We start from the raw sequence: 23,826 nt of genomic DNA, 5'->3' as shown, positions 1-23,826 counted from the left end.
ATTTCGCTCTCTATGAACAAATTTTGTCACTACTCATGATGAACATATTTTGTCATCAGTCATGAACAGCAGCTAAGAATTTAATACCCCGTTGGCAAACTTGAATGGTTGTCAGCATTTCTGTAGACCATCCTTGTACGAAGATGTGACTGTCAGGCCAGTCTGCAAGGAAGGTGCAAATGTTTCACCTCTGAGATATCTACTTCTTGAGTGAAGTGATTTACCCATCATAAGGATGAAATTTGTCCTTCTGTAGGGGGACTTCTGTGAGATTCAAGCAGTGAACAACAGTCAGTCTCCTCCACACAGCCTTAATTCTTGCACTCCAAGCTTTGTTCTGGCTATCAGTAAAGTACTGGATAACATTCACGGCACTATTTATAGCCTTTAGACTCACACTAACTTAAATGGGAGCTGGATCAGGCCCCGAAGTGCCTTGGCCCAATTTTCTATGAGGTCACCTTTCGCCTGTATCCTGTCATTTGATGTGAAATGTTCGTGATGTGCACGCTTGTTCTAGAAAGAGCAGCAGAGCTTCTCTGGATATGGGTACTTCATAAAATCCTGATGATGACCATGGCCTGCATTTTTCAGGCTCTCAATGCTGGGGCATAGAAGGGTGTACCCGAGGGCTTTAAATTACCTCAGTTCTTAGTTATCACAAAAACATTGGTGATTTCCTTGCAGATAAATTATAATTAGAGTCCTCTTTAGTCACAGGAAAGGTTCCTGTTGAGTACTCTGGGATTTGGGTACACCGGTGACGGGAGACAAATGAGTAACATCAGTGGGTTGTCCTACAAGCTGATCATGGTTCCTATCTAGGATGAAAACGAATGAATCTAGTTGCCATGGCAATGTGCAAGATGCTAATTAATAAATAAAATCACTGAGAGTTAAAGGTTTTATGCTCCCATGCAGAGAACGTTCACTATTTCTAAGAACCTGAACATAAGGGATGTATGAAGAAATTAAAAACATTTTCTTTAATGAGTCTAGATAAACAGATACCCAGCTACTGCAGAAAGCTTGTTTTCCCCGATATCTTGGAAAACTGGAAAACAGAAAGAAATGTGTGTGCTTAATACAGGAAAGGGGAAATTGAGGGGATCCATGAAGGTCTTTGGGCATGTTAATGGCTGCCACAGAGTGTAAGGCACTGACCTGATGTCTTATACAGTGGCTGTAGGGTTAAAAATGATGAGCTGATAATGCACCAAGAGAGGATGAGGGTGGTTGTGGGTCTGGATTCAGAGACAGGACCCACAGGAGATGCCAGCGTGACAGCAAGCCCCAGAGATGTAGCCCCAGGACTCCACTGAGCAGGAAGCACACAGCTTTACTGCTAGACGCTAACATTTGGGTTGCTGAATCTGGATCTGAAACCCTCCTCCTAGAGCAAACGTAAAGGTAATGAGGTGCTAGAACAGACTTTTTAGGAAGATCATGAGTTGCATAAACACAGGCTAGGGCCGAGGAATGGACTCCAAGAGTTCAGGAGATCTTTTTGAATCCTATGAGTCCACGTCCCCTAAACGTCCCTGTGCCTGCTCGCGCACTTAGAGCAAGGCATTAGAGGTAGGTGAGATTTTTAAAAGCACTAATTGTTAGTTTTACTGACTCCCTCTGGAGTCAATAGTGAAACTCATTGATTTCAAGTGAAGCGGAATGCCTTTGAAAACCAGCCTCTAAGTGCTTTGCTGGACAGAAGCCTTACACCGTGGAGGACTTGGCCTGTTACTTTCAGTAAGCAATTTCACCGAGCATGCTGAGCCCAAGTACGTTTGTACAAACATAACTACTTGATAGAGAAGCGTGATCAATTTTATTGAGGAAAGGCTTAGATATTTGCAAAGGAGAGCACATTACAGTGTTCTTTTCCTAAGATATAAAAGACAGAAAAAAATAACCTTTTTTTTCTGTTCTCTCTAGAGGTTGAACTCAAAAATCTCATGGAAAATATTAGTGTTCATCATCTCTTCCTTGTTAAGCCTATTGTAGAACAATATTTTATCCCAGCATGAGCTTATGTTATCATTAAAAACTCAGATTGATCTCCAAGTAAACACAGTGCCATAGAATGGTTTGGGTTGGATGGGACCTTAAGGACCAACTGGCTCCACACCCCTGCCATGGGCAGGGACCCCTCCCACTAAATCAGGTTGTTCAAAGCCCCATCCAGCTTGACCTTAAACACTTCTAGGGATGGAGCATCTACAACTTCTCTGGGCAACCTGTGCCAGTGTTTCACCATCCTCAAAGGAAAGAATTTCCTCCTTGTATCTAACCTAAACCTACCATCTTTTAAAGCCATTTCCCCTTGTCCTATCACTTCACCTCTGCCCAAGAGTCCCTCCCCAGCTCTCCTGCAGCCCCCTTTAGGCCCTGCCAGGCCACTGGGAGGTCTCCCTGGAGTCTTATCCTCTCCAGGCTGAACAACCCCAACTCCCTCAGCCTGGCTCCCCAGCAGAGGTGCTCCAGCCTCTGAGCATCCTCATAGCCTGCTCTGGACTCACTCCAACAGGTCCCTGTCCTGGGCTCCAGACCCTCCATCTATCATGGAGGCTCATATCATGCCCAATGTTTCTTTTTAAATGCATGCCTAATGGAAATAAATGAACTGATTCCTCTGAAATTATCTATTAACTTAAAAAAAAAATGAACAAAAAATACAGCTGCATTTTACAGGTAGCTAAGTCATCCTTAGCAATTTGTAGCTCCCTGCATCTGGAATTAAAACATTCTCAGGGCACAGGTAATCTTGACAATAAAATTTAAGGGCCAGATATTTTATTTGCATATCTTAATGCAGTTATGTCAGCAAATAATTCAGTTACTAGTATCTAAAAATGCAGTTATCAAAAGACTAATCAAATAGGCAGAAAGAAAAACTAAAAGGAAATGTGAGTTACCATGTATCACTCTAATAAATAATACTCCTCATCTTTTTTTATTTCTTTTTCTTTAACCAACAAATGGAACAACTTAGCACTCAGTATGACTGAAGTGCTTGGTGAATTTCAAAATAAACTTTTTTGAATCTCTATACTCCTTTTTTTAACTGAAAAACACACAATTTATCATTCTATGTAAAACAAAATACAGAACAACAGAAAATTGCTATATATATAACTGAGCAAAATTGACAGGCCCTGCTCTGAAAAAGCACAAGATCGAGACATGATGAAAAGTGAAAAGTGTCCCCTGGAGATGTCTGTCCCTCCAAGTTAGCCTTCAAATCACTAGCAAAGGAAGCTAAGAAACTCTGCTTTTCTTTTTGATTAGCCACTACCATTCCACATGATCTGTAAAACTGCTCAACTTGCTGTTCAGCTAAAGCTTTCCCAAGCAAAAACACTTTCACAATGGAAATCCAGTTAAAGAAACTTTACAAAACCTCTCTGCTAATTTTTTTCCTTTTAAAATTACAGACAAGAATTAAGACAAGAATCAATTTTAGGAAATAGTAGACCTAATAATTAAGTATGTAAGACCTAATATATTTATTCTTTAAAGCTATATTTTGACTTCCATGCCTTTTCAATGAAAAGTAGCTTGATTTTTCAATAATTTCACTGATTTCAAAACTTAAATGTTGGAATGATGGAGTAAGCCCTGGACTCTTATATATGTTTCCTTAATCTCTTAATTCAAGAATTTCCATTTTTAGTTTATACCTCCTGTGAGTGTTTGTAATTAGTTGTAATACAAGCCCCTAAAAGTTTATGCTGTGGCATTTGTTTACATTTATGTTTTAATGCAGGTGTGTATACCATGGTGGATGGCAAAACCATTCTAACTTTAAAGAGCTGTGCGTGAGAATCTGAGCAATTTTCTCAACATTATGAATATTTTTGACACGTAATTGCCAACATCTGTTCAGGATTATCACCAAGAGGATCTACCATGCACGGTTTTTGCTACCTTCTCTACCTTGCCATGCAGGTTGGAGATGTTAAACACTGAGGCTGAATGAGACCTGTCCATAGATAATGCTTGGCAAGAATTTATTGTCATACAGTTAGTCCTAAGTGGACTCATACCTGCATAAATTACTAAACAAACAAACAAAAAAACTTATTATTTTAAGAAACAGAAATAAAATAGATCACAAGCCATGAAAAAAAGCTTCTTTCACTACCTGGCCTGTACAAAAACACTGTTATTTTTCTTCAGCAAGGACTGGGGGGTTGGAATCATAGTCTTTAAAATGTAAGAAGATGTGATTTGGTGAAAAGCTGAATCTGACAAAATCAATGATGGATTTTTTCTGATCAATTCAGGGTCAGAAATTTAAACACTGTTTCTATCACATGCAAATAGATAAACACCAGAACAAATTAGGCTATCTGTGCTTGCAGTCTTGAAACCTCAGCTCATAGCACAGATTTAGATTCCTCTATCGATGTGCTCTTAAACACAAATACGCATCTTGAGGTCATTAACCTTCCATTTTTAAAATCAATATCTGAAGACTTTAAAAGAGTTTCATTGCCATTCTCATACAGTTCATGAATGAGCACTTTGTGTCTGTGATTCACGAGCCACTGTATACGGCATTTCTTATAGCAGCACTCGTTTTAGTGAGGTCTGTACTTTTGGAAGCACTCTAATTCCTCCTGCCCACAAAAATGGTATTGGGAAATATATCAGACAAAGGTATTCTATTGACAGGTCACATTCCCTACATTCCTCCATTTCCTGATCAGTATCTATGGTTAAGTCACTCTTATTTACTGCGTTTACTACTGGAAATGGCATGTAGGCTTTAACTGCAGCCGGAGTGTTTAACCTGGTTTTCACCTGAAATGACTGAGATTGTTTTCAGCGCCCGCAGTACTCTGAACGTTCGCAAGGCTGAGACATTGCCCAGGTCCACAAATTCAGTTATGTATCTGTAACAAGGGAAAGTCACACACAGACAATGACAAAACACCAGCAGAAAACAACAGTCAAGGGGACAAAGAGAGACAGAGAAAGAATCACTTGTAGCTGAGAGCCAAAATGTAAGGATCAGGGCTTCTTACCTGGGATTACTGAAATAGTTTTTAAAGCTCTCAATACCCTGAAAGTCCGAAGAGGTGAAACACTGCCTACATTCACAAATTCTCCTACATACCTGTAGAATTAAGTCACAGTTATTTGGAATTATACAATAGAGTATGAGACTTGTCTGAATGAAGAATGCATTCATACATAGCAGGAGCGAACGCATCCGAATGAGAGGTGCATCCACTTTTCAGGCTGCTCTTTGATGCCATACATCCTGGGTTTTTCATAGTACACATTATTGCAAATATTTCTTGAACTATTAAGCTTATCTAATAGGCATCAGTTCTTTAAAACTACCGGATGAACTTTGTTATCTTGCTGTTCAGCAACAAATAATACAAAGATTTTTCCATCATGTATTTTAACAAACATTCTTTACATTATAGAAAACATTAAGAATTGTTTTGCTGCTCTTAAAAATAAAAATAAAAGCTTCAAATACCCAAGTAATTTCATATAATAGCATCTGCAAGCTACATATAGGACAACATGGGAAAGTATCAGTGCAAATATTTCCACTGGGTCATTTATTGTACAATGTACTGCATGGTAAAGCAGATGTTGGTTTCAAGAGACGCTTAAAACTTTATTTTGTTTTACACATCAAATCCATGCCCTTTGGCTGCTGGAAGATGGCTTTTGAATGAATATAATTGCAATCCTACTAAAATCTATTTATGATTAAAATACCAATCCCAGCTATTCACTGACGTGTCTATTTTGGTCATCACAGAGACCCGTGGAACAGCCAAGCAAAATGCTCCCAGGAGGGCCAGTTACAGCATGAGCTCGGGTTTATCATTGTTTTGCAAAATTATTTCCCCAGTATGCAATACAATCAAAATCACCATTGTATCTTCTCAACCAAACAGCTCTTGGACCCTTTTGTATTGATATTTACATTTACATATTCTACTTTTTGGAGGCTTTTGTTTTCACATGTTAAGGATAAAACTCACCTGACTATTTTACAAAGCCTGCTAAAATGGACTTTGTGCAAAAGCCTCTGGGAGAGGACAAAGCATCCTCTTCATATCTGCTAACCCAGGTTATGGCCTGGAAGAGAAATATTGCTTCTCCTCTGCATAGTCTTACAGGGAAGTCTGGCATTTACCTGTCCAGTAATTCCTCACCAGGTTTACCCAGTGCTTCTCTCCCAAACTCTTCTGCAGCATGCAAGGGTGGAAAAAATAATTTGGGGAGAAGCAACAGGATGGGAATATGATTTTTCTCACCAAAGATTTGTACAAACAAAATAATACTATATGCACAAACATATTAAACAAATACTACTGCTGCTTGTTCACAACAGTCAATTAATATTTATTTTGACCATTTCTTGGATGGAATTGCAGCAGTTCAGTTCCTCTGTAATGGGAAGTGAGAAGCAACTGGAGTTCCCACTCCAAGTTTTCTGTTTAGCAAGGAAATTGATTATTGTCTTTAAAATTTTGGCAGGACATTTTCCAACACAGTTAGAGCAGCTTCTCCCTCCTCATTCTGGAAAGCACTCACTTGTTTAGGAAACAGTGATCTAAACAGGGCAGTTTCATAAATTCCCCTGAAGCCATCCATGGTCCCACAGAGGGTCAGAAGCCATGGCTCTCTGCTAGCACAGGGTGGGAGAAAAGCCCTGGAGACCTGTGGCGTCACTTAATCTCTAGCGTGCTATTAAAAGCTACTCCCTGTGACCCAATCTGTGCAATTTCTGCCCCAAAGAGGAGGTAGGAAGTAATTCTGCAATAGCTCTGCAGTAACTGATGGTCATTCCACTGTAACATCCACCAGTGAAACAATCACATTTTCAGTTAGCTCAAAACCCTTGGCCCATCTAAATCTCATGGCCCCTTATCAGGCTCTCCATCCCATGCTGTTTTTGTTTCCAGATACAGAAATACCACTAGCTGCAAGCAAAAACAACACCACAGTTACCTGTATAATCAATCTCACTTTAAATTGCTTGCAAATTGAATTTATATGAAGGATAAATCGTATCAGAATAGAGTCCATTATCCAATGCTTTGTGCTAGCTGCTGGTTGCATACTTGGGAAGCAGGTTTCATTGTACATATGACGATCATATTGCAGTCACTTTTAACTCTTTCCCTGCTCCTTATGGGCTGAAGAAAACGCTTGCATCTAGCTATAAGTATAAATTCCTTCTTTTCTGTTCCAGAATTTCAAATCTTTCCTTTCTATTCCAAAATTGTTAATGTTACTGCCTTAAAGTAAGAAGCAACAGGATCAACTGCCACTTCTGAAGCGAGCAATCATTGCAATAATTTGATGTTGAGCTTAGTTTTTCTCAGGCAACCCTGTTATGGGGACCTTCCAACTAAGAGATGGAATATCATTTAGATAGAAAATTTAAATGTAACTTGGAAACAAAAAACTGAGGTCAAATAAGTCTCAGGGAAAATTTTACAATTCCTAGGGCCAGAGAACTCGCTGGCCATTCAAGTTGAGAAGAATCAGAAAAGAAAAAAAGAAGTGTAATCTCTTAATAAATTGGGCAATAGTCCACCTTAAGGTTTGTGCATATTTTAATTCAACTGTATAAATGCCAACCCTCTAAAGGTGATCAGGCCATAATTTAAGGGATATCCAGACCTTGTCTGCATTGACTGCTTAGACTCTGATTTTGGTGACAGTCACTGAGATGCTCCCAGAGGAGTTCTGCAGAGCTGGGGGATGACACCCAACCTCCACCCGAGCTGAGAAGACAAGGAAGAGCACTGTCATGACAGTGTCATGCACTGTCAAGGCTGCAAGTTGCTTCTTTTTTATCCTTTTTTCTCTGCTCATTTCTACCTTACTGTCAAAAGCTTCCTTCCTTCTAGAATACTGGGAACCCATGCACTGAAGCTCTCCAAGTCATGAAGAATTCAGAACCCTAAAGTTCAACTCCCTGCATCAATTACAGTATCCAATGGACAGGACAGTGTGCTGGCGACACTGGTTGCTCTGTCCTGTCTGTAAATGTTGCAAAAGAATCACACTGCTTGAGGAAAGATTTAGCTGAGAAAAATACCTAGTGTGTGCTGACTGCCAAAAGCTCCTCCCCACCTGCCTTGCATTTTTTGAAATGCTTATCACAATGGCCAGATGCCAGTTCAGCCAAAACCACAGGAAGGTAGTAACAGATACCAGAATCTGGCCCTGGGCTGACCTACTAAAATAAATGGGAATCTTCCCAATTAAGTCCACGTAGGTTTCACATGTCTTTGTGTTGTTCTTCTGCTAAATATTACTAAGAATATTAGTCCTGATCCCTGAACCCCACCACTGAGTTCAGTGGCCCTTACTGCTGTTTGAACTAAGTTTGGGTTGAGTATTTTTTCCCAATTTTGTTTCCATTCAAATAGCATGGGCCCAGGAGTTCAGATCAAATGTAAATAATTTCTCTAAAACAGTCTAGTGAATTGACAGAACAAAACAGAGGATTCCTCCGACTTCTTGCTCTGAAACCACTCAGGAAAACAAAGTCCATCCTAATATAGTGAGAATTTTCTCATTTTTTAGTACAATTAAGTGGAAAAATAAAAAAGAGGACAGCTAGATAATTTTTTAAAAAATAACTATTGCACACTACTGTCTCAAAAAATATAAGGGAGTGCTACTTACGCCATAACAATAACACTGAAATCCAGCCAGTTCCATGGATCTCGAAGGAAGGTGAATTCTGTCATGCAAAATCCTCTTGCCAATATTTTTATCAATGACTCAAAAGTGTAAATGCCAGTGAAAGTGTACCTGGGGAATAAAGTGTCCAAGATAAGCAAGAGCATTAGCAAGCAGTTGAGGGAGAGAATGGCAGAGGCACACTCAGCCCAGTCCTACTCACATGAGACCCTCCTGCCCACCTTTTTGGGCTTGCTCATGTGGGTCATGGCTGTGGCACTGGGGCTGGGTGTAAGCAACGTCATGAGTGGACCAGGGGACGTGTAAGAAATGGGAAAGCACTCATGACAGCCACAGGATGAAGATAAGTTTCACCACAGGGCGTACCCTGATGAATTCTTGCTCGTTATGTCAAGCATGAACGCTACGCTGCTAAGCTGTGCTTTTGAAGCTCTGCCTACAGTCGCCAATGAAAGAGGAATGGATTATGCAGCATTCCTTGTTGTTTCTCATATTCGAAGGACAATGGTTGGTCCATTCACACCTCTCATCTCTTCCTGCCCAGGCCATTTTGAAGGACAGAAGTTAAAAAATAATGCCACTTAGTTTTCTTAGCTAAAAGGGCATTCCCCCTTCAAATTCCCCCCTTTCACTATCTGTGATGAATCACTCAACCCTCAGAATCAAACAACAGCAGAATGTCCTCACTAAAAAAGAGCAAATCAAGCCCTGCCCCAATACTAAACGCAGCAATTTTGACCTGCTTGACAGTAAGAGACACGAGGGTCTTTTTTCCCATACTACTGTACATTGTTTATTACCAACAGTCTCTTCACTGTAATGATACTGGATAGAACATACATCTTACCTTTCACAATAAAGATAATACTTGTAATAATATTTAGCAAATTCTCTGTGGAGGGCAGCAACGTATCTGATTTATAACACTCAGATTGGTATCCATCTGGGGCTCTAACTACCAACAGAGACATACTTCAGGGCATACAACACCTCCTTTTTAATATGTTTCTACCTGAGACATCTAGCCCAATGGGACTTGGTATTCTAGGTCCTATCTTAATAAAAATAATAAATGCTTAATATCCACCACTAGTATTCCCTACACTTTTTTCCCCAGATGAAGATACAGATGAAACTAAAGCAGAGTTCTCATTCTCATGAGTCTGACATATATATAAATATATACATATATATAGGGATATGGTTTAGTGGGGACTGCTAGCGTTAGGTCAGAGGTTGGACTCGATGATCTTGAGGTCTCTTCCAACCTAGAAATTCTGTGATTCTGTGATTCTGTGATAACATAAATTTCATAAACCATAATGTTAGGGCTTGCACTGGAAACACTGGCTTGAGTTTTCTGTTCAGTTCCTAAACATCAGTAACTGCAACGATGTCATCAAAAAACAAAACAACCCTAGAAGAGTTGGCATTCCTGTTTAGTGGAGGGGGAAAACAAACAAACAAACAAAAAACCAAAAACTGTAAGCAATTAAAGGTGGTAATATATGGAAGAACTGCATTATTCATAAAAGGAAATGAGGAAATATTTTCTCTTAGTTGTATTTCCCTGATCTGCAACTGTGCACATTTACAAGCGGAGGCAAATCTCATGCCCTCCTGTCATCCTGTCACACAGTAGAGTTAGTTACACATACTATAAATCCCCGGTGTGCTTCAGCTTAAAATGGAGATAAGCAGGGCTGTTTTTGTGCAGCAGTGCATGTAAAATGTTTCTAACATCTCCTTTTTGACCACACACCTAAGCATTATCCTGTATCCAACTCTTCATGGCTCGTATTTAGTTTTGTTCTGATATTACAAATATAGGTCACCCATGTGAATCTCTTTAAAGCATGTGTATTCAGTAATACATGCAGAAAACACAGGGAAAGAACCAAAAAAAATAGTTAACAGTACATAAGCTCATTAAAATGATAAAGCACTTGTATTTATTCAGCATGTCAGATGGTTTAATTGATTGTATAATCATCATCAAATTCTAAATGCATTGGGCAAAGTCCTCCAGCAACCGAACAGCTTCTTTAACAATAGAAGTCAGCATTTTTCAAAGTTTTTAGTGGTGGTAAATGGAATTGATTTTTTTTTTCTTTTTTTTTTTTTTTTTTTTTTTTCCAAAATAGTAAGTATTTATTCTGTTTTAAAGGAGGATACTAAGACAAATATTTGCACAATGTTGCTCTTGTGCTCGTGCATCCCTTGTGAACAGCAGAAAAAATGAATTAAATGTATCTGTTCCAAATCCAATATTAATTAATTTGAATTAAAGTTCATTGGATTATTTTGTTCCACAAAACTATTTGGTTTTGATTTCATTCTCTTAATTTGAGGAGAAAAAGCTGAGAGGTATGAGGGGACACAGTAGAGGGGGAAACATGGAAGGGAAAGGTTTTACTCCATGCTGCATGATTCCATTTGCAATTATGCCCTACGCTTCTTGCATGCCCTGCTCAATGTACTGATAACATCATCCACATTTTGCTGCCTAAGGAAGACCCAACAAACACTTTGATATTTTCCTTCAGAATGTTCAAATTCCAAGCCGTAGACCCACTGACCAAATTTTGACTCACGTGGATGAGATGTCCATGTTTCAGCTGCATACACCATGGGCATGGTACTGTGTGACAGTTTTCAACGAGGAAAGGACAACATCAGGGGAAAAGGAAAGTCACAGACATACTTGAGGGTAGTACAGTGCACAGAAATACATGAAACATCCTGGGATTAGGATGTTACTGTGATCAGATGAAATATTTGGTTCAGTGCTGCCTATAATTAGTAATTTATGGCCTAGAAGATGTGCCCTGCATGATTTTATGAAACCTAAAATAAGGGCATTTACTGCCTTTCCTCACAGCCCTGAGTAAACCAACCACCAGGCTATGGAACAGCAGATGGTTGTGTTTATCATATGTCAGTCAAAAATAAAAAGTGTGTTCTGATTGGTTCAATGAGCCAAAATAATTGTTTAATGCACTGTAGGTTGATTAGCTTGTGCATCTGGTATCTCTTTCTAAAAGGAGTATTTTAAAGCAACTTAAAGAAATGAAATGGGCTTTCTGAAGCCCGTTAGCCCCTTTTAAAATTCATTCTAGAAAAAAATAAAAAGGACTTCAAGTGACACTTTTGCTATTTTTTTTTTTTTCTGAGGACTTGGCAAGCTAAAAAGACAGGAATGCTGATAAAAGTGTTCCGAAATAATTTTATGCTTGCTCGTAAGATAAGTCCACCAATGATTACTGGGAAATACTTCTCATGATGCAATCGGTCTGAAGGAAACTTGTGTTTCCAATTCCAGTTTAAGGACAGAACTAACTACATCGTGGGAGTATTTTCTGAAATAATTTAACATAAAATCCATCAGCCTATCTTAACATGTCCAGCAATTGAATCTCTTGCATGGAACTGTGGAAGGCCGGCCAGTTTTGAATGGAGTTCTCATCATAAGTGATCTCATTCCGATGTAGCATAGCAGGTGCATTTAGCAGTAAGTATGAGCTTGGAAGACTGAAAATTGTTAGCTTACTTACTAAGGGAGTTTTCACGGGCAACAAACACCTGGCAAAACATTTTGTCAGGACAGATACTATGGTCAGTATTACTGGAAAGAAATTAGACAACAGCAAACAAGATGAAAAGGATGTAACAAATGGAAGAGGAAGGACAAGATAAGGATGGGGAAGTTGTAAAGCAGCCAGGATACTTACTCAACGTATTTATTCCATGGTGGAGTCTCTGATTGTGCCATGAACACACAATTAGTTAAAATAGTGCACATAATAAACATACTGAACAATGTAAATAGCTGAATTAAGGAAAACAATGCATACGTTATAAATTTTTATCATTTCATACAAAATGTGACAGCTCACTTATAATTTCCAAGATGTTTAAAAAACACTGTAGACATTTGTTTGCAATTACATAAGGGAAAATGTAATTATAGAAACACAGAAAAAACAGGGGACTCTCTCCTGTTTTTTTCCATTGCTTACATTTTTTATGCATACTTCATACAGTAAACAAACACTGACTCTGCAGTCTTCTGAAAATACAATACCCCAAATTTACAGCTGTGCTGGTCAGATGACAATGTGCATAGGTGCACAACTTTGCATGAAAAGAGGGATTAGTCTCATGTAAGTACATACTGAAAAACCTGTCTCTGCAAATTCTGATTTTATTTTGCATCCTGAAACTTTTCTCAGGCAGTAGGGAAAGTTGTATATCCAATCTCTCTAATCTCTCTAATGAGCTTGAGGTCTTGCATTCAGTACACAGTTTCACCAAAAGCTATCACGAGTTTCAGAGCATTAATTTCAAGTCTTAGTCTGCAAACCAGGGTGGAAAATACACTGTCTTGGGCTGCAAAGCTGACTGCCTCTGATGATGCACCAGCTTCCCTAACAGGAGGCTAAAATGAATCTCTCAAGTGTATAGTCTTAGCACTTAGCTGCTACGCCGAGGCCATAAAATAAATAAATAATAAATAAAAAGAATAAATTAAAAAAAAATCAAATCAAATTCCTGAAATTCAAAACATAGTTCACTGAGCTGCTCTCCTAAAAGCACATGCTACTTTTTGTTAAAAAAAAAAAAAAAAGACAAAGCATGATGGGAATTTCTTGCATAAATAATGTATCCCATGCTCCTGGAGAAATTGAGAAAATTTAAAGAATGACTTAAAATGAACAGAAGTAAAACAGCCTACAATTCAGTCAATGGGTTGGGACCCTTCTCAGAGACGGTAGCATCCATATGTAACTTTCTACTGCCTTCTTTTGGAAAAAAAAAAATAAAGTTTTCTGGTTTTATCTCTTTACCAGTCCCATGGGTGGTAATATACAAGAATAGTGATCAAAGGATATCATTTAAAAAGGTATGTCCTGAAATGTTTGCATAAAAGCCGTCTTTTCACAGATCCAAAATCTCTGCTGAGTACAGAGTGGAATGTTTTCTGATGGGCCCCATAAGCCACTGCAAGGTTAAATTGGTAGTAACCAACTCACATATTCCCCTGTGCCATTGCAGAGAGCTGTAATTGAACTCAGAGGGACTGCTCATCTCACAAACATTTTCCACTTACGGGGCCGACACCTCCTGCTGAAGTACAGGGAAGAATATCTGATTTCTAGACTCATTTTCTCAAGTCAGCCTGAGATACGTCCCTGAAAGTAGTGTCTATCTGGTTAACAAAATTTAGGTTGTAAACTGCAGCTAGTGTAGGAAACATTGGATTACTTTTTCAACAGCAGTGAAATGTTGTGAAAGTAATAATAATATATCAGAGTGGTATCTTCAGGTCATGCCAAACAACAGCTATCCATCAGTACAATTACAAGCAGGGAAATTCCTCTATAAAAAACATTTTTGGCTCACCAATCAGATATATACGTCCCTGTTTCCTAGTGGTGTAAGCTGAATCTAACAGCTTTCCCAAAGCTCACTTATTGGCAGGTGTCATCACCTTCTTATTTGGACACCAAAGAGAATGTACAGGATGACACAGGTTGAAAATGTAAGGGGTCAGCTTCAGGTCATCAAATGCACTATCAATTCAAACTGAGTTTCATGACCATGCTCAAAACTTCAAAGAACAGAAAAGAAAGAATCATTCTAGTTGGTTGTGCACCGAAGTCAGAGGTCTGTGTAAAAAGCAAGAGAAAACAGAAATTCCTACAGAATGAAAATTAGTATTCCTATCTGAAATCTAAGGCAATTGTTCACATTAGAAAAAGTCAGTGATCATTATCTATTCAGAAAAGACAGAGTAAGTAAAGGAGATGAAATAGATACAATCTGCATTACCACCATTGTCTGTTCCTATCTTAGAACTGTTATTAATTCCAGTTTTTTGAAAGAACTGCTATTAATTCCAGTTTTTGAAAGCCTACTGATCCATGAGTTGACGTGAATCACACACATGGCTAACGCACTCCAAAAGGGAGAATGGGTTACACACTCTGTTATGAACCACAAATCCAATATACTAGGCTACTCATCAGGATCCCTTCTGCAATAAATTGAACCTGACATTTATTTCCAATATGAAGTTATAGAATGATATTATGCAGCCTGTATAAAGAATTCCTAAAAGTTATAAAATTTATCTTGTAGCACAAAGATAGTGAGTCAAACACAGCATATTTCTATTCTAGACTTCATTATGACAGATAATGGTTAATTAGCAGAACGAATACTAGTGGCTCTTTAAGTGATCATTGCCAAATTACATATAATATGGGCAAGCAAAGGTTAGGTCCAATCAATAGTACATATAATTGGTACTTCACAAGGCCTCATTTTCCTTTACCAAGGAAAGTGTGTAAAATCAGATGGGAGAGAAGTTGCAAGCAGAAAATATGAACACAAATTGTGAATTCTTATGGATTTTTTTTTTCTTTTTAGATGGGACAGAATTCATAATTCTCACATCAAAGAAGATAATTTTGGCCAAAAACCTATTCTGGATTAGTAGCAAATTGAGAGCACTTATCTATACCTATACATACAAAAAAAGAAGAAAAAAAAAAAAAAGAAAAAAAAAGGAAAAAAAAAAGGAACTAGCAATTGCCATGGATTTTATACAAGACAGCAAACTGCTTGGAGAAACCAGGGATAGCACAGAACAGTTTTTAGCTTGCAGGCGAGAAGAACTAAGAAGAGCCTATTAAGCATACAGAATAAATGAAATGCTAACAGTGGTTTAATCTTATTAATAGGATGAGATAGTAAATAAAGATGTTAATGGCCAGTAATGATGAAGAAGGCAAAAGTGCTCATCTATTCCTTCTGTTCTGCATTCGATATAGACCAAAGGGATGCAGACCTACAGTCCTGTGACAGAAATGGGCCAGGGCCTGGTTCTGGCAGCCTCCTGGACTGTGGTCCTTTCATGAGGCCTCCTAGACTCTGAAGAGGAAGAAAGATACCTAGAACAGGCTTAGGGGTATGTTGTTAATTGAAATAATTCACATTACTAGGAGGCTGTCAGCCTGTGGATAACTTCCTTTGGAAGGGTGTATTTCTGAATGACTAGGCTAACCATGCTTGGTTGGATGAGCTGTGAGCATACAGGATCTATCTTGCCTGAAGTCTCAGAAGAAGAACTCCATACAAAGCTACTTAACCAAGAAATGTCACCCCCCACAGCTTCTATATAGGATGATTTTACTCTGTTCTACTGTTGGCCTTCGAGGTACATTTGGTGCCTAGAAATGGAAATATGGCATCTGCAAAAGATGTTGCTTCAGACACTTACGTGACAGGGTACCATTTGTTAATGCTCTTTTTTGACTTTTGCCCCAAGGGAAAATAAAGCTTGCTTGATTACCCTCACGCAAGACAACAGATCCGGTTCCCAGATTCATGTCTGTGATATTATCTGCTTGAGTACTTGCAGATTCAGGCTCCTTTCTGCCTGGGATATTGACTTCCTGCTCAGCCAATTGCCCTTTGTGTTTCAGGATGATGCAAAAGGCCTTTATTGACAGAAAACAACACCGTGCCTAATGCAGGGACTTCACTGCTGTTTCACCAGGACGGGAGCTGTGGCCTCCTGCCTGCGCTGGCCAAAGGCTGAGCTGTTGGATTGTCTGACATTATCAACAAAAGGTGATAACTTGGCTCCTTCTGGAACTAAAATACTGTTAGCATTGCAGCCTTCCGCTCCTGAAACTTTACACTCCTTATCTGACTATATTTCTGCTCCTGTCATGTCTTTGAAATTCACTCCTCTGTGCTCTTTATCCTTGGGAGTAATGTGATAAGGATTTCTTGCATAGTTATCTTTTAGTTGACTGCGTGTAGTTCCTGTGCATTACACATATCTGGGACCTCTTGGCTCCCCAGCCTGCGTGAAAGAAAGTGAGAAGACAGAACAGGCCTCCAAAACTGGAGCCAATATTTACACATGCACACTTTTTCTAAGAAGTTCAATTTCGAAATTCTTCTCTTAGCCATAGCTGTGCAAATCCACTGACCTCAATTAACCTCAGCAAGGCTGTGCTGATGTAACTGTACCTAATAAACACTGTTGGGCTCTGGGTATACAGCAGCATGTGCTGCACTGCTTGCAGGTATAACCTGATCCATCAGCAAATGCCTCTGAAAAATCCTATGCATTTTCTTCATAACATCTTGGCTGATATCACATACTCATTTTTTTTTTTCCTTATAATTTTTGTACTAGAAGCTTTACCTATTTTTCTTCCTGCTAGAACATCTATACTCTCACATCTTTCTTTTTTATTTCCTTTTTTTTCTCACTGCATGGTTCACTGGGAATCTGGTTTATTTCCCTATTTTTGCCCCTGAAATTTGATAATAAACCAATGATTCTAAGATGCTATCTGCTTAGTATTGTTTCTTTCTGATGTGCAGGGGCATTGAAGCAGAGGGATTCCCATTAATAAAACGCCAAACAATTATCAGAACAGTATGTGAAGTATTTGAATTAGCACTGCTGGATCCCCCATGCGCACCGTAGAAAAAGAAGGCAACTCATGGAAAAGGGTGTGTTTTTAGTAATGTTCACACAAAGCTGAGCATTCAGCTCAGTCTGGTCTTCCAGAGAGATGAGACTATATGAGAATATAATGTTTCCGTAGCTGTGTTAAAATAAAATAAAATAAAATAAAATAAAATAAAATAAAATAAAATAAAATAAAATAAAATAAAATAAAATAAAATAAAATAAAATAAAATAAAATAAAATAAAATAAAATAAAATAAAATAAAATAAAATAAAATAAAATAAAATAAAATAAAATAAAATAAAATAAAATAAAATAAAATAAAATAACCAAATGTGCAGTCATCTTGCATGACCCCAGATCTAGAGCTAAGGGAAATTAGCCATCACCCTTCTACTGAGAGCTCCAGCAGGCCAGCCTCTGCTTTCATTACTAGCTGGGTAAGAAGTTGAAATAACCAAACTGGCAAAACAACAAAACAAGTTTTAAAACGTTGTCTTTCAGGACAGAAAAAATAGTAATAATTCTGAGGCAGTTCAAAATTAAATTGTCTGTATATGGTCTCACGGAGTCTCATGGGAGAGGCTGCTTAAGTGCTCAGTGGCAAAACTCTCCTTCAGCATACATTTTCCTGGGCAAGCTCCAGCTTCCTTGTTCCTTTCCTTTCCAAGGTACTGCAGCCAGTTTCTTTCACTGACTCCTTCATAGTCATTGGAAGGCCTTTCATGCCTTTTGAACCCGAGTAATTTCATCAAAGTATCCAGTACAGTTCACATTATCTGCCAGTAGCATAATATAATCATAATCATAGCTCACATAACAATATAAAATAAAACAGACCAAAAATCCAAGTGCGGTTCTGCTTGTGCAAGCAAATCCAAACACAAGTTTTAAAACAGCTTAATGAAATCAAACATTTTCTGGGTTCCACACATCTGTGTTTTAAAATAATATTGCAAAATACACTAGGAGGGAAATCAACAGAAAGGATATGAATGTACCAAAATTTTAATTGCTGCTCTTCTGATTGGATGGAAAGGACTAAGTATATACAAGGCAGGAGTGGCACTAAATCGAAAGATTGTCTTCCCTTTGTTCAGTACTACAAATGTCTGGAAAACAAAATAGAGAATAAGAACATTCAGCACTTGCATCTATGCCCAGATTGTCCCAGCTCACATCCCATCAGGAAATTCCTGCCAATATCCCAGATTCCTTCCTCACTACCTCCCAAGATCCCAGATTCCTTTTCACTCAGTGAAGCTTCTTCCAAGTCCCTCCAAGCAGAACCCTTGCCTGTCTTCTTGCAATACCCCAACTGTTTTTATCCTTTCATTGCTTATAGGACCCTGTGCCATCACTCCATCTTGGGGCTACAAAGAGACATTTAAAAATGCAAGATGACCTGGAGACTAAAATGCAGTGGAGAGGCTTTTATGCCAGTCTTCTTCTGCTGTGTTTTTAATCCATCTTCCCTACCTTGCACACCTTGTTGCCCTCAGACTATGTTTCTTGTCTCATCTTTCAAGTGAGAAGCTACATGAGGCACAGCTCCACAGCACGATCTCAGCCAGGCAATGAGGCACTGTCACTCTATTCACATTAATATAGGTGGAGGAAACCAGGCATATGAGTTATCATGAATCCAAAACAAAGGTGAATTGGATGCTGGCCCAATTCAGAGCTCTGAAGATGCCCAACCATGTACAGAGGGACTAATACTCACTCAGAGACAGGATCAGGCCATTCGGTAGATGAACTCTTAAGCAAGACACCCACCTTGAGTCTAATACCTTCATGATCCTTTCACTGCAAATCTATATCCTGCTGCTTGTGCCTGGTGGTAGCAGGAACAACACAGCCATAAAAACCTTTAAGTTAATTCTGCCTCATCCAGGTAAATAATCTATTTCTCTTTGTCTATTTAACTTTTATTCTGTAGTTGTTTCCATATCACTTTAACAGAAGTAGAATTGTGGTCATATTAATCCACTGTTTACAGGAAATAGCATAGCCCCAAAGCAAGAACATCAATGCCTGAAAGACCTGGAAGCTGCCTAAAAATACACTGTGCTTCCAAGCCTTATTTTGTCCTCCGTATTGCAAAATGTTTGGAAAGGGGAACGAACTGTAGAAAGCAGCCAGCCCAGCTCTGCTGTTAACAGCCTTTTGACAGATGCTGTTTGCACTATTGTGGCTTTGGTCCAGCCTACATGTGATTCTTCATCAGGTGATGCTCCCTTTGCGATGAAGCATACTGTTCTGCAAAGTGCCAGCACTACCTACACATCCCTTCAGCTGTTTTGGTTATCTTAAGTGGGATTGACCCATCCCTCAGCAGAAAAGGAACCACTGCGCTCCAGAACAGCCTGCCCGTCTTTGAAGAGTGCTAGCACAAGGCTTAAGTCACCCAGAAACCCTTAACCTAAGGGCCTAAGTGGTAAACAAAACCATGAAGAGTCAAGTCTCATGAAGATGGCAAGATGTGGTAGATAAAAACCTCTGGGTTCATTTAACTCAGCTACTTTTCTACTTCTGTTAGTCTCTGTAGATTCATATCCAGTGTCATCTGAAAACTTCTATAATTATGTTTTGTGTCGTTCTTTGTGCTGCTGCTTAGACGTTTTCTGGGAGTCCTACTCAACAAAACTTTGACCCTTAAATCTGGAAAAAAATATTTTTACTGACTGTAGAAAAATGAAAACCAGAGCCCTCAAAACAAAGTTTTTATGGTTCAGCAAAAGCTAAGAAGCAGAACATTTTGCTGATGCTTACCTTACGATCATTGTAGAAGGGGTCAAGATCCTCCAATGGCTCCCCAATGAGCTCCGGAGGAACAGTCCCATAGATATCGGGAAGCTTCTTGCAAGCTTGCAAATCAAACTGAGGCTGAGGTTTCTCTTCTTCACCCAGCTGCTCTCTGTACTCCTGCTTCGCATTCCTTGCAAGCTTCTCCGCAATTCGTTTCTCAATAGCAGCCAAGGATTCAGGTGTGAACCGGTGGAAGCTGTTAGTACCCGGTGGTAACAAGAAGTCAGCCATCTTTTCATCCTGCTTTGTCTATACTGGTCTTTACTCCTAGTAGTGGAAAGAGCTGAAATGAGAAGGACCAAAGATTACTGACAGCAGCAAAGCAAGAAGAACAAAGCCATCAGCACGAAAAGCAAACACACAAACCAACCAATAACTTGTAGGATATTGATTACCAGGAAACTCTTCATCTGTTTTTATGTGGTCAGTAGAACATCAAGGAAACCAGAAACGATGAAACTGTTATTGCAATTAGCAATCTGTGATCAGAGCTAAAAAAGACTTTGTAGATATACTGTGGCCTATTCATAAGTTTTTAAGTCGCTTGGGAGCCTCAGTCACATCTAAGGAGTAATTTAGATTCATACAAGCTTAAGTTCCACTGAAAGTCACAGGGATTGGATTCCTAACTCATTTCTGAAAATGCAGCTCTGGGAGTGGATGAACAATGTGCCTAAGATGACTGCAGGGCAGATTTAAATCCACCGATCTCAGGCCACATGATGCAAACTCTAAAAATGCCCCAGCTGTTCTATTCCAAATTTAAAAAGAGAAGGGTCAAGTTCAGATTCTTAAATCACACCAAAATTCTTCATAATCTCCGTCTTAGGCTTCTGCAATGTAATTTTTCAGCATTTATTTTCCTTTGGGTATAGAAAATACCATCTTCGAGATATATGGCAGGACTTCTGAGTATTTTCTGCCACTCCACACCCTACAATCCAAAGGATGCCGGAAGCCCAAATGTGCCTGGCAGAGCCCTGTAACCTTCGTGAGAGCACTCCAAACTTCTGAGATGCTGAAAACCCCCTTTCATCACATCTGAAAATCATGCTGCTTGTATCCAACACCAGTTTGAACATCTAACCCAGAACCGTGAGGCTCAACCATCTTGGGTTAAGGGGGCTTCACTGTTAACACTTCTAATCCACAGCAGACTAAAAATGAGTGAGAAGTGTCACAACTCTTCAGTTTACATGAAAAAAGTGCAAGTGTGAAAATCACAGCAGAACAAAAAGTCCTCTTGTATCTGCACTAAACAACATGGATAGCTGTGAAAATTAATGTAAAACTACTGTTTGAAAGGGGATGAAGCTTATCCCCTTTCTAGTAGCCTGCACAAATCCGTTCAAGCTCACTGAATCTGTATTTTGCAATTTAATAGTGACTTCAGTGGCATTTTCTCTAGAAAGAGAAACCCCTACTATGTAACAATTAGAACACTGTTCATAGAAGAAACATGACTTTTTTTTTTTTTTTTCGAATACCAAGAGAGCATTCATACTACATCAGAATCATCAGAATATAAGCAACCGACAAACAAAATTGTAGATTTTGAGGTGGGCTACCCTACTGCATTCATCAGTGTGTGCAGGCTACACTTCTTTGTTCAGCTGCCATTGTTGTCTTCTGCTTTCAGACAGTATTTGTCTATTTATAGTGGATAGTTCCAGATAGTTTGCTTCTATTAGGTTCTGTGATGACAGCACTTTTGTTAGCAAACAAGACTTTAACTGGACTCTGCATGACAAATAGCATATTTATTGACTCAATTTATTTGAGTAAAGTACTCTTTCAAACAACTACTGTTTTTCCTATTCTGACTTCATTTTAAAATGAATTCATTAAATTGTCATTGATCACAGACTATCATACAGGAATGATTTACTGGAGATTGTACATTATACTCTGCATTATGACTTCTTTCAACAAGTGTAAAATAAATTAGCCTTTCCTGTATTTTGGGTATTCTGACATTCTTCTTTATTTAGCTATTCTCTTTGCTCCTTTCCCCACTACCCCCACATCATTTTTTTATTCCCTTCTTCCTGAAAAACAGGAAATTAGAAGCTTTCCCACAAATTGGGTTTTCTTATGCGCACGGCTTTGTGACTCAGCACCAGTGCAAACAAATAGAATTTCACTTTCTATAAATGACATCAGTACAGGTGGCCAGAGGACTCTCAGGTATTTTGTCGTTTTGATTTTTATTTCTTGGCAGCAAAACCTGTCTCAGTGCTGAAGGGGACAACAAAAATCAGTGGCTGATCGGTATTTCTGGGAAGGAACAGACCAGGCCTCTAAACCAGAAATAAGACTACTGAGGGCTGCCATGCAAGTCCAGATCATCATTGCAGCTGTGAAGATGGTGAGTACCGAATGACTGTTCACTTTTTCTCATAAAACAAGAATGGAGAAATTTTGAATGAATTCACAGAGCAGCAGGTTTGAAGCAAAAAAGGGAGACACTTTCCACATGGCACAGAGTTAGCCTGTAAAACTTGTTTACACCAGCTGATGTAAATGCCAGAGACAGAACAAAACAAAAACAAAAACGAAACAAAACAAACAAACAAACAAACAAAAACACCAAGAATTCACAGAGCCATGAGACAGACAAATCCATGAGCAAAAGTTCCTATCATGGTTTTAAATACAAAGACACTGCCTCTTACTGAGAAAAACCCTTAGCTGCAGAACCTGGCTGCATAAGAAAGACTACATACGCTTTCCCTATTTTTACTCTATCCCTAGGCTACTGCCCTGGAGGAACCCGTGGTCTGATCTTGTGCACGTCTGTCCTTATGTAGCATTCATGTCAATACAAGATAGCCTACGCTGCCCTGGGCATGGGCTGGGCTCATCCTGCTCCTTGACATTGTGGCTGGCCTGAGCTTGTACAGCCTTGTAACCACACGGCAAACCAAAGCTAGTACCCCCATTCACTGGCAGGTGCTTGACCATCTACCTGTTTCTAGTGCTTTGGATCATGGGCCAGACAACATCCTCCAGCATTTAGATATACAATGGTTACTGGAAAGCTAGTGGTAGCTTTATACATAATCTTCTTTAATAGAAATTATCAGACCAGGAGGTTATTAAGTCACTAGAGAATATCTTGAGTATTTGTACGGAGGTGTTACTAGTCTAAGACTGGTGGAAGTAGAGAATTAGCCCTAACAGTCCCCTTCTGACAAGGAGCTGTGCTATGCTGCAGGAGAGGGATGAAGATCACACAAGTGGTGAACTTGCGCATGGCCCTGCTCATGCTTCATGAGCTGTGTCATTCTGGGGTGTTTCTGCTAGCCTGCCTCAGCCCAGCCTCTTCTGCAGCCCCTTCTCCATACAGCAGAGCTAGAGGCATGACCATATAGCATGAGGAACACTGAGTACTTGTTGAGATAATAAGAGAATGTGTGGAACGTCTCTGATAAGTGCCACAGTTTTCACGGGTGTTGCTTAATCACAAAAAACGAATATTCACCAGAATACTCAGCATCCTACCCAGCAGTCCCTAAAGACTTCCTACAATAAACTATTCTGGCAATAGAACTTGTCATAAAAAATTTTAAACTAAAAAAACTAATAGGATAGGGGATTGAGAGTGAGATAAAATTGCCCAAAACCATATCAAAAACAGAAGTTTTAATTACTGTTTTTTAAAAAAGAATTCTTTCTGTTCAGAGCTCTCTCATTAAAATATAAAATTAAAAAAAAAAATCACCTTAAAACTAATTGAAACAAGATCTTTTGAATATTAAATACAAATTCCAGAAAGTTAGCTTGCTGGGAAAAAAAGTAGAAAATGCTCCACAAACTTTGT

At 39.0% G+C, this 23,826-nt stretch overlaps 1 protein-coding gene across 5 annotated transcripts in view; it reads right to left on the bottom strand.

The window, feature by feature from the left end:
- Nucleotides 1–23,826, bottom strand: part of LOC309874737 (sodium channel protein type 5 subunit alpha-like) — a 206,962-nt gene that overhangs the window by 147,282 nt on the left and 35,854 nt on the right. For all 5 annotated transcript variants that reach the window (XM_082753223.1, XM_082753226.1, XM_082753222.1 and 2 more), the window contains 5 exons: nt 19,968–20,286; nt 18,187–18,304; nt 12,426–12,516; nt 8,677–8,805; nt 4,804–4,895 (listed from right to left, as the gene is read on the bottom strand). In XM_082753223.1, the coding sequence (XP_082609349.1) occupies nt 4,804–4,895; nt 8,677–8,805; nt 12,426–12,516; nt 18,187–18,304; nt 19,968–20,234 (697 nt within the window). In that variant the 5' untranslated portion in view covers nt 20,235–20,286. The remainder of the gene's footprint in view (nt 1–4,803; nt 4,896–8,676; nt 8,806–12,425; nt 12,517–18,186; nt 18,305–19,967; nt 20,287–23,826) is intronic.

This window comes from Aythya marila (assembly GCF_965140915.1).
Source record: "Aythya marila genome assembly, chromosome: 2".
Classification (NCBI taxonomy): domain Eukaryota; kingdom Metazoa; phylum Chordata; class Aves; order Anseriformes; family Anatidae; genus Aythya; species Aythya marila.
This window is presented reverse-complemented; position numbering and strand designations above follow the sequence as displayed.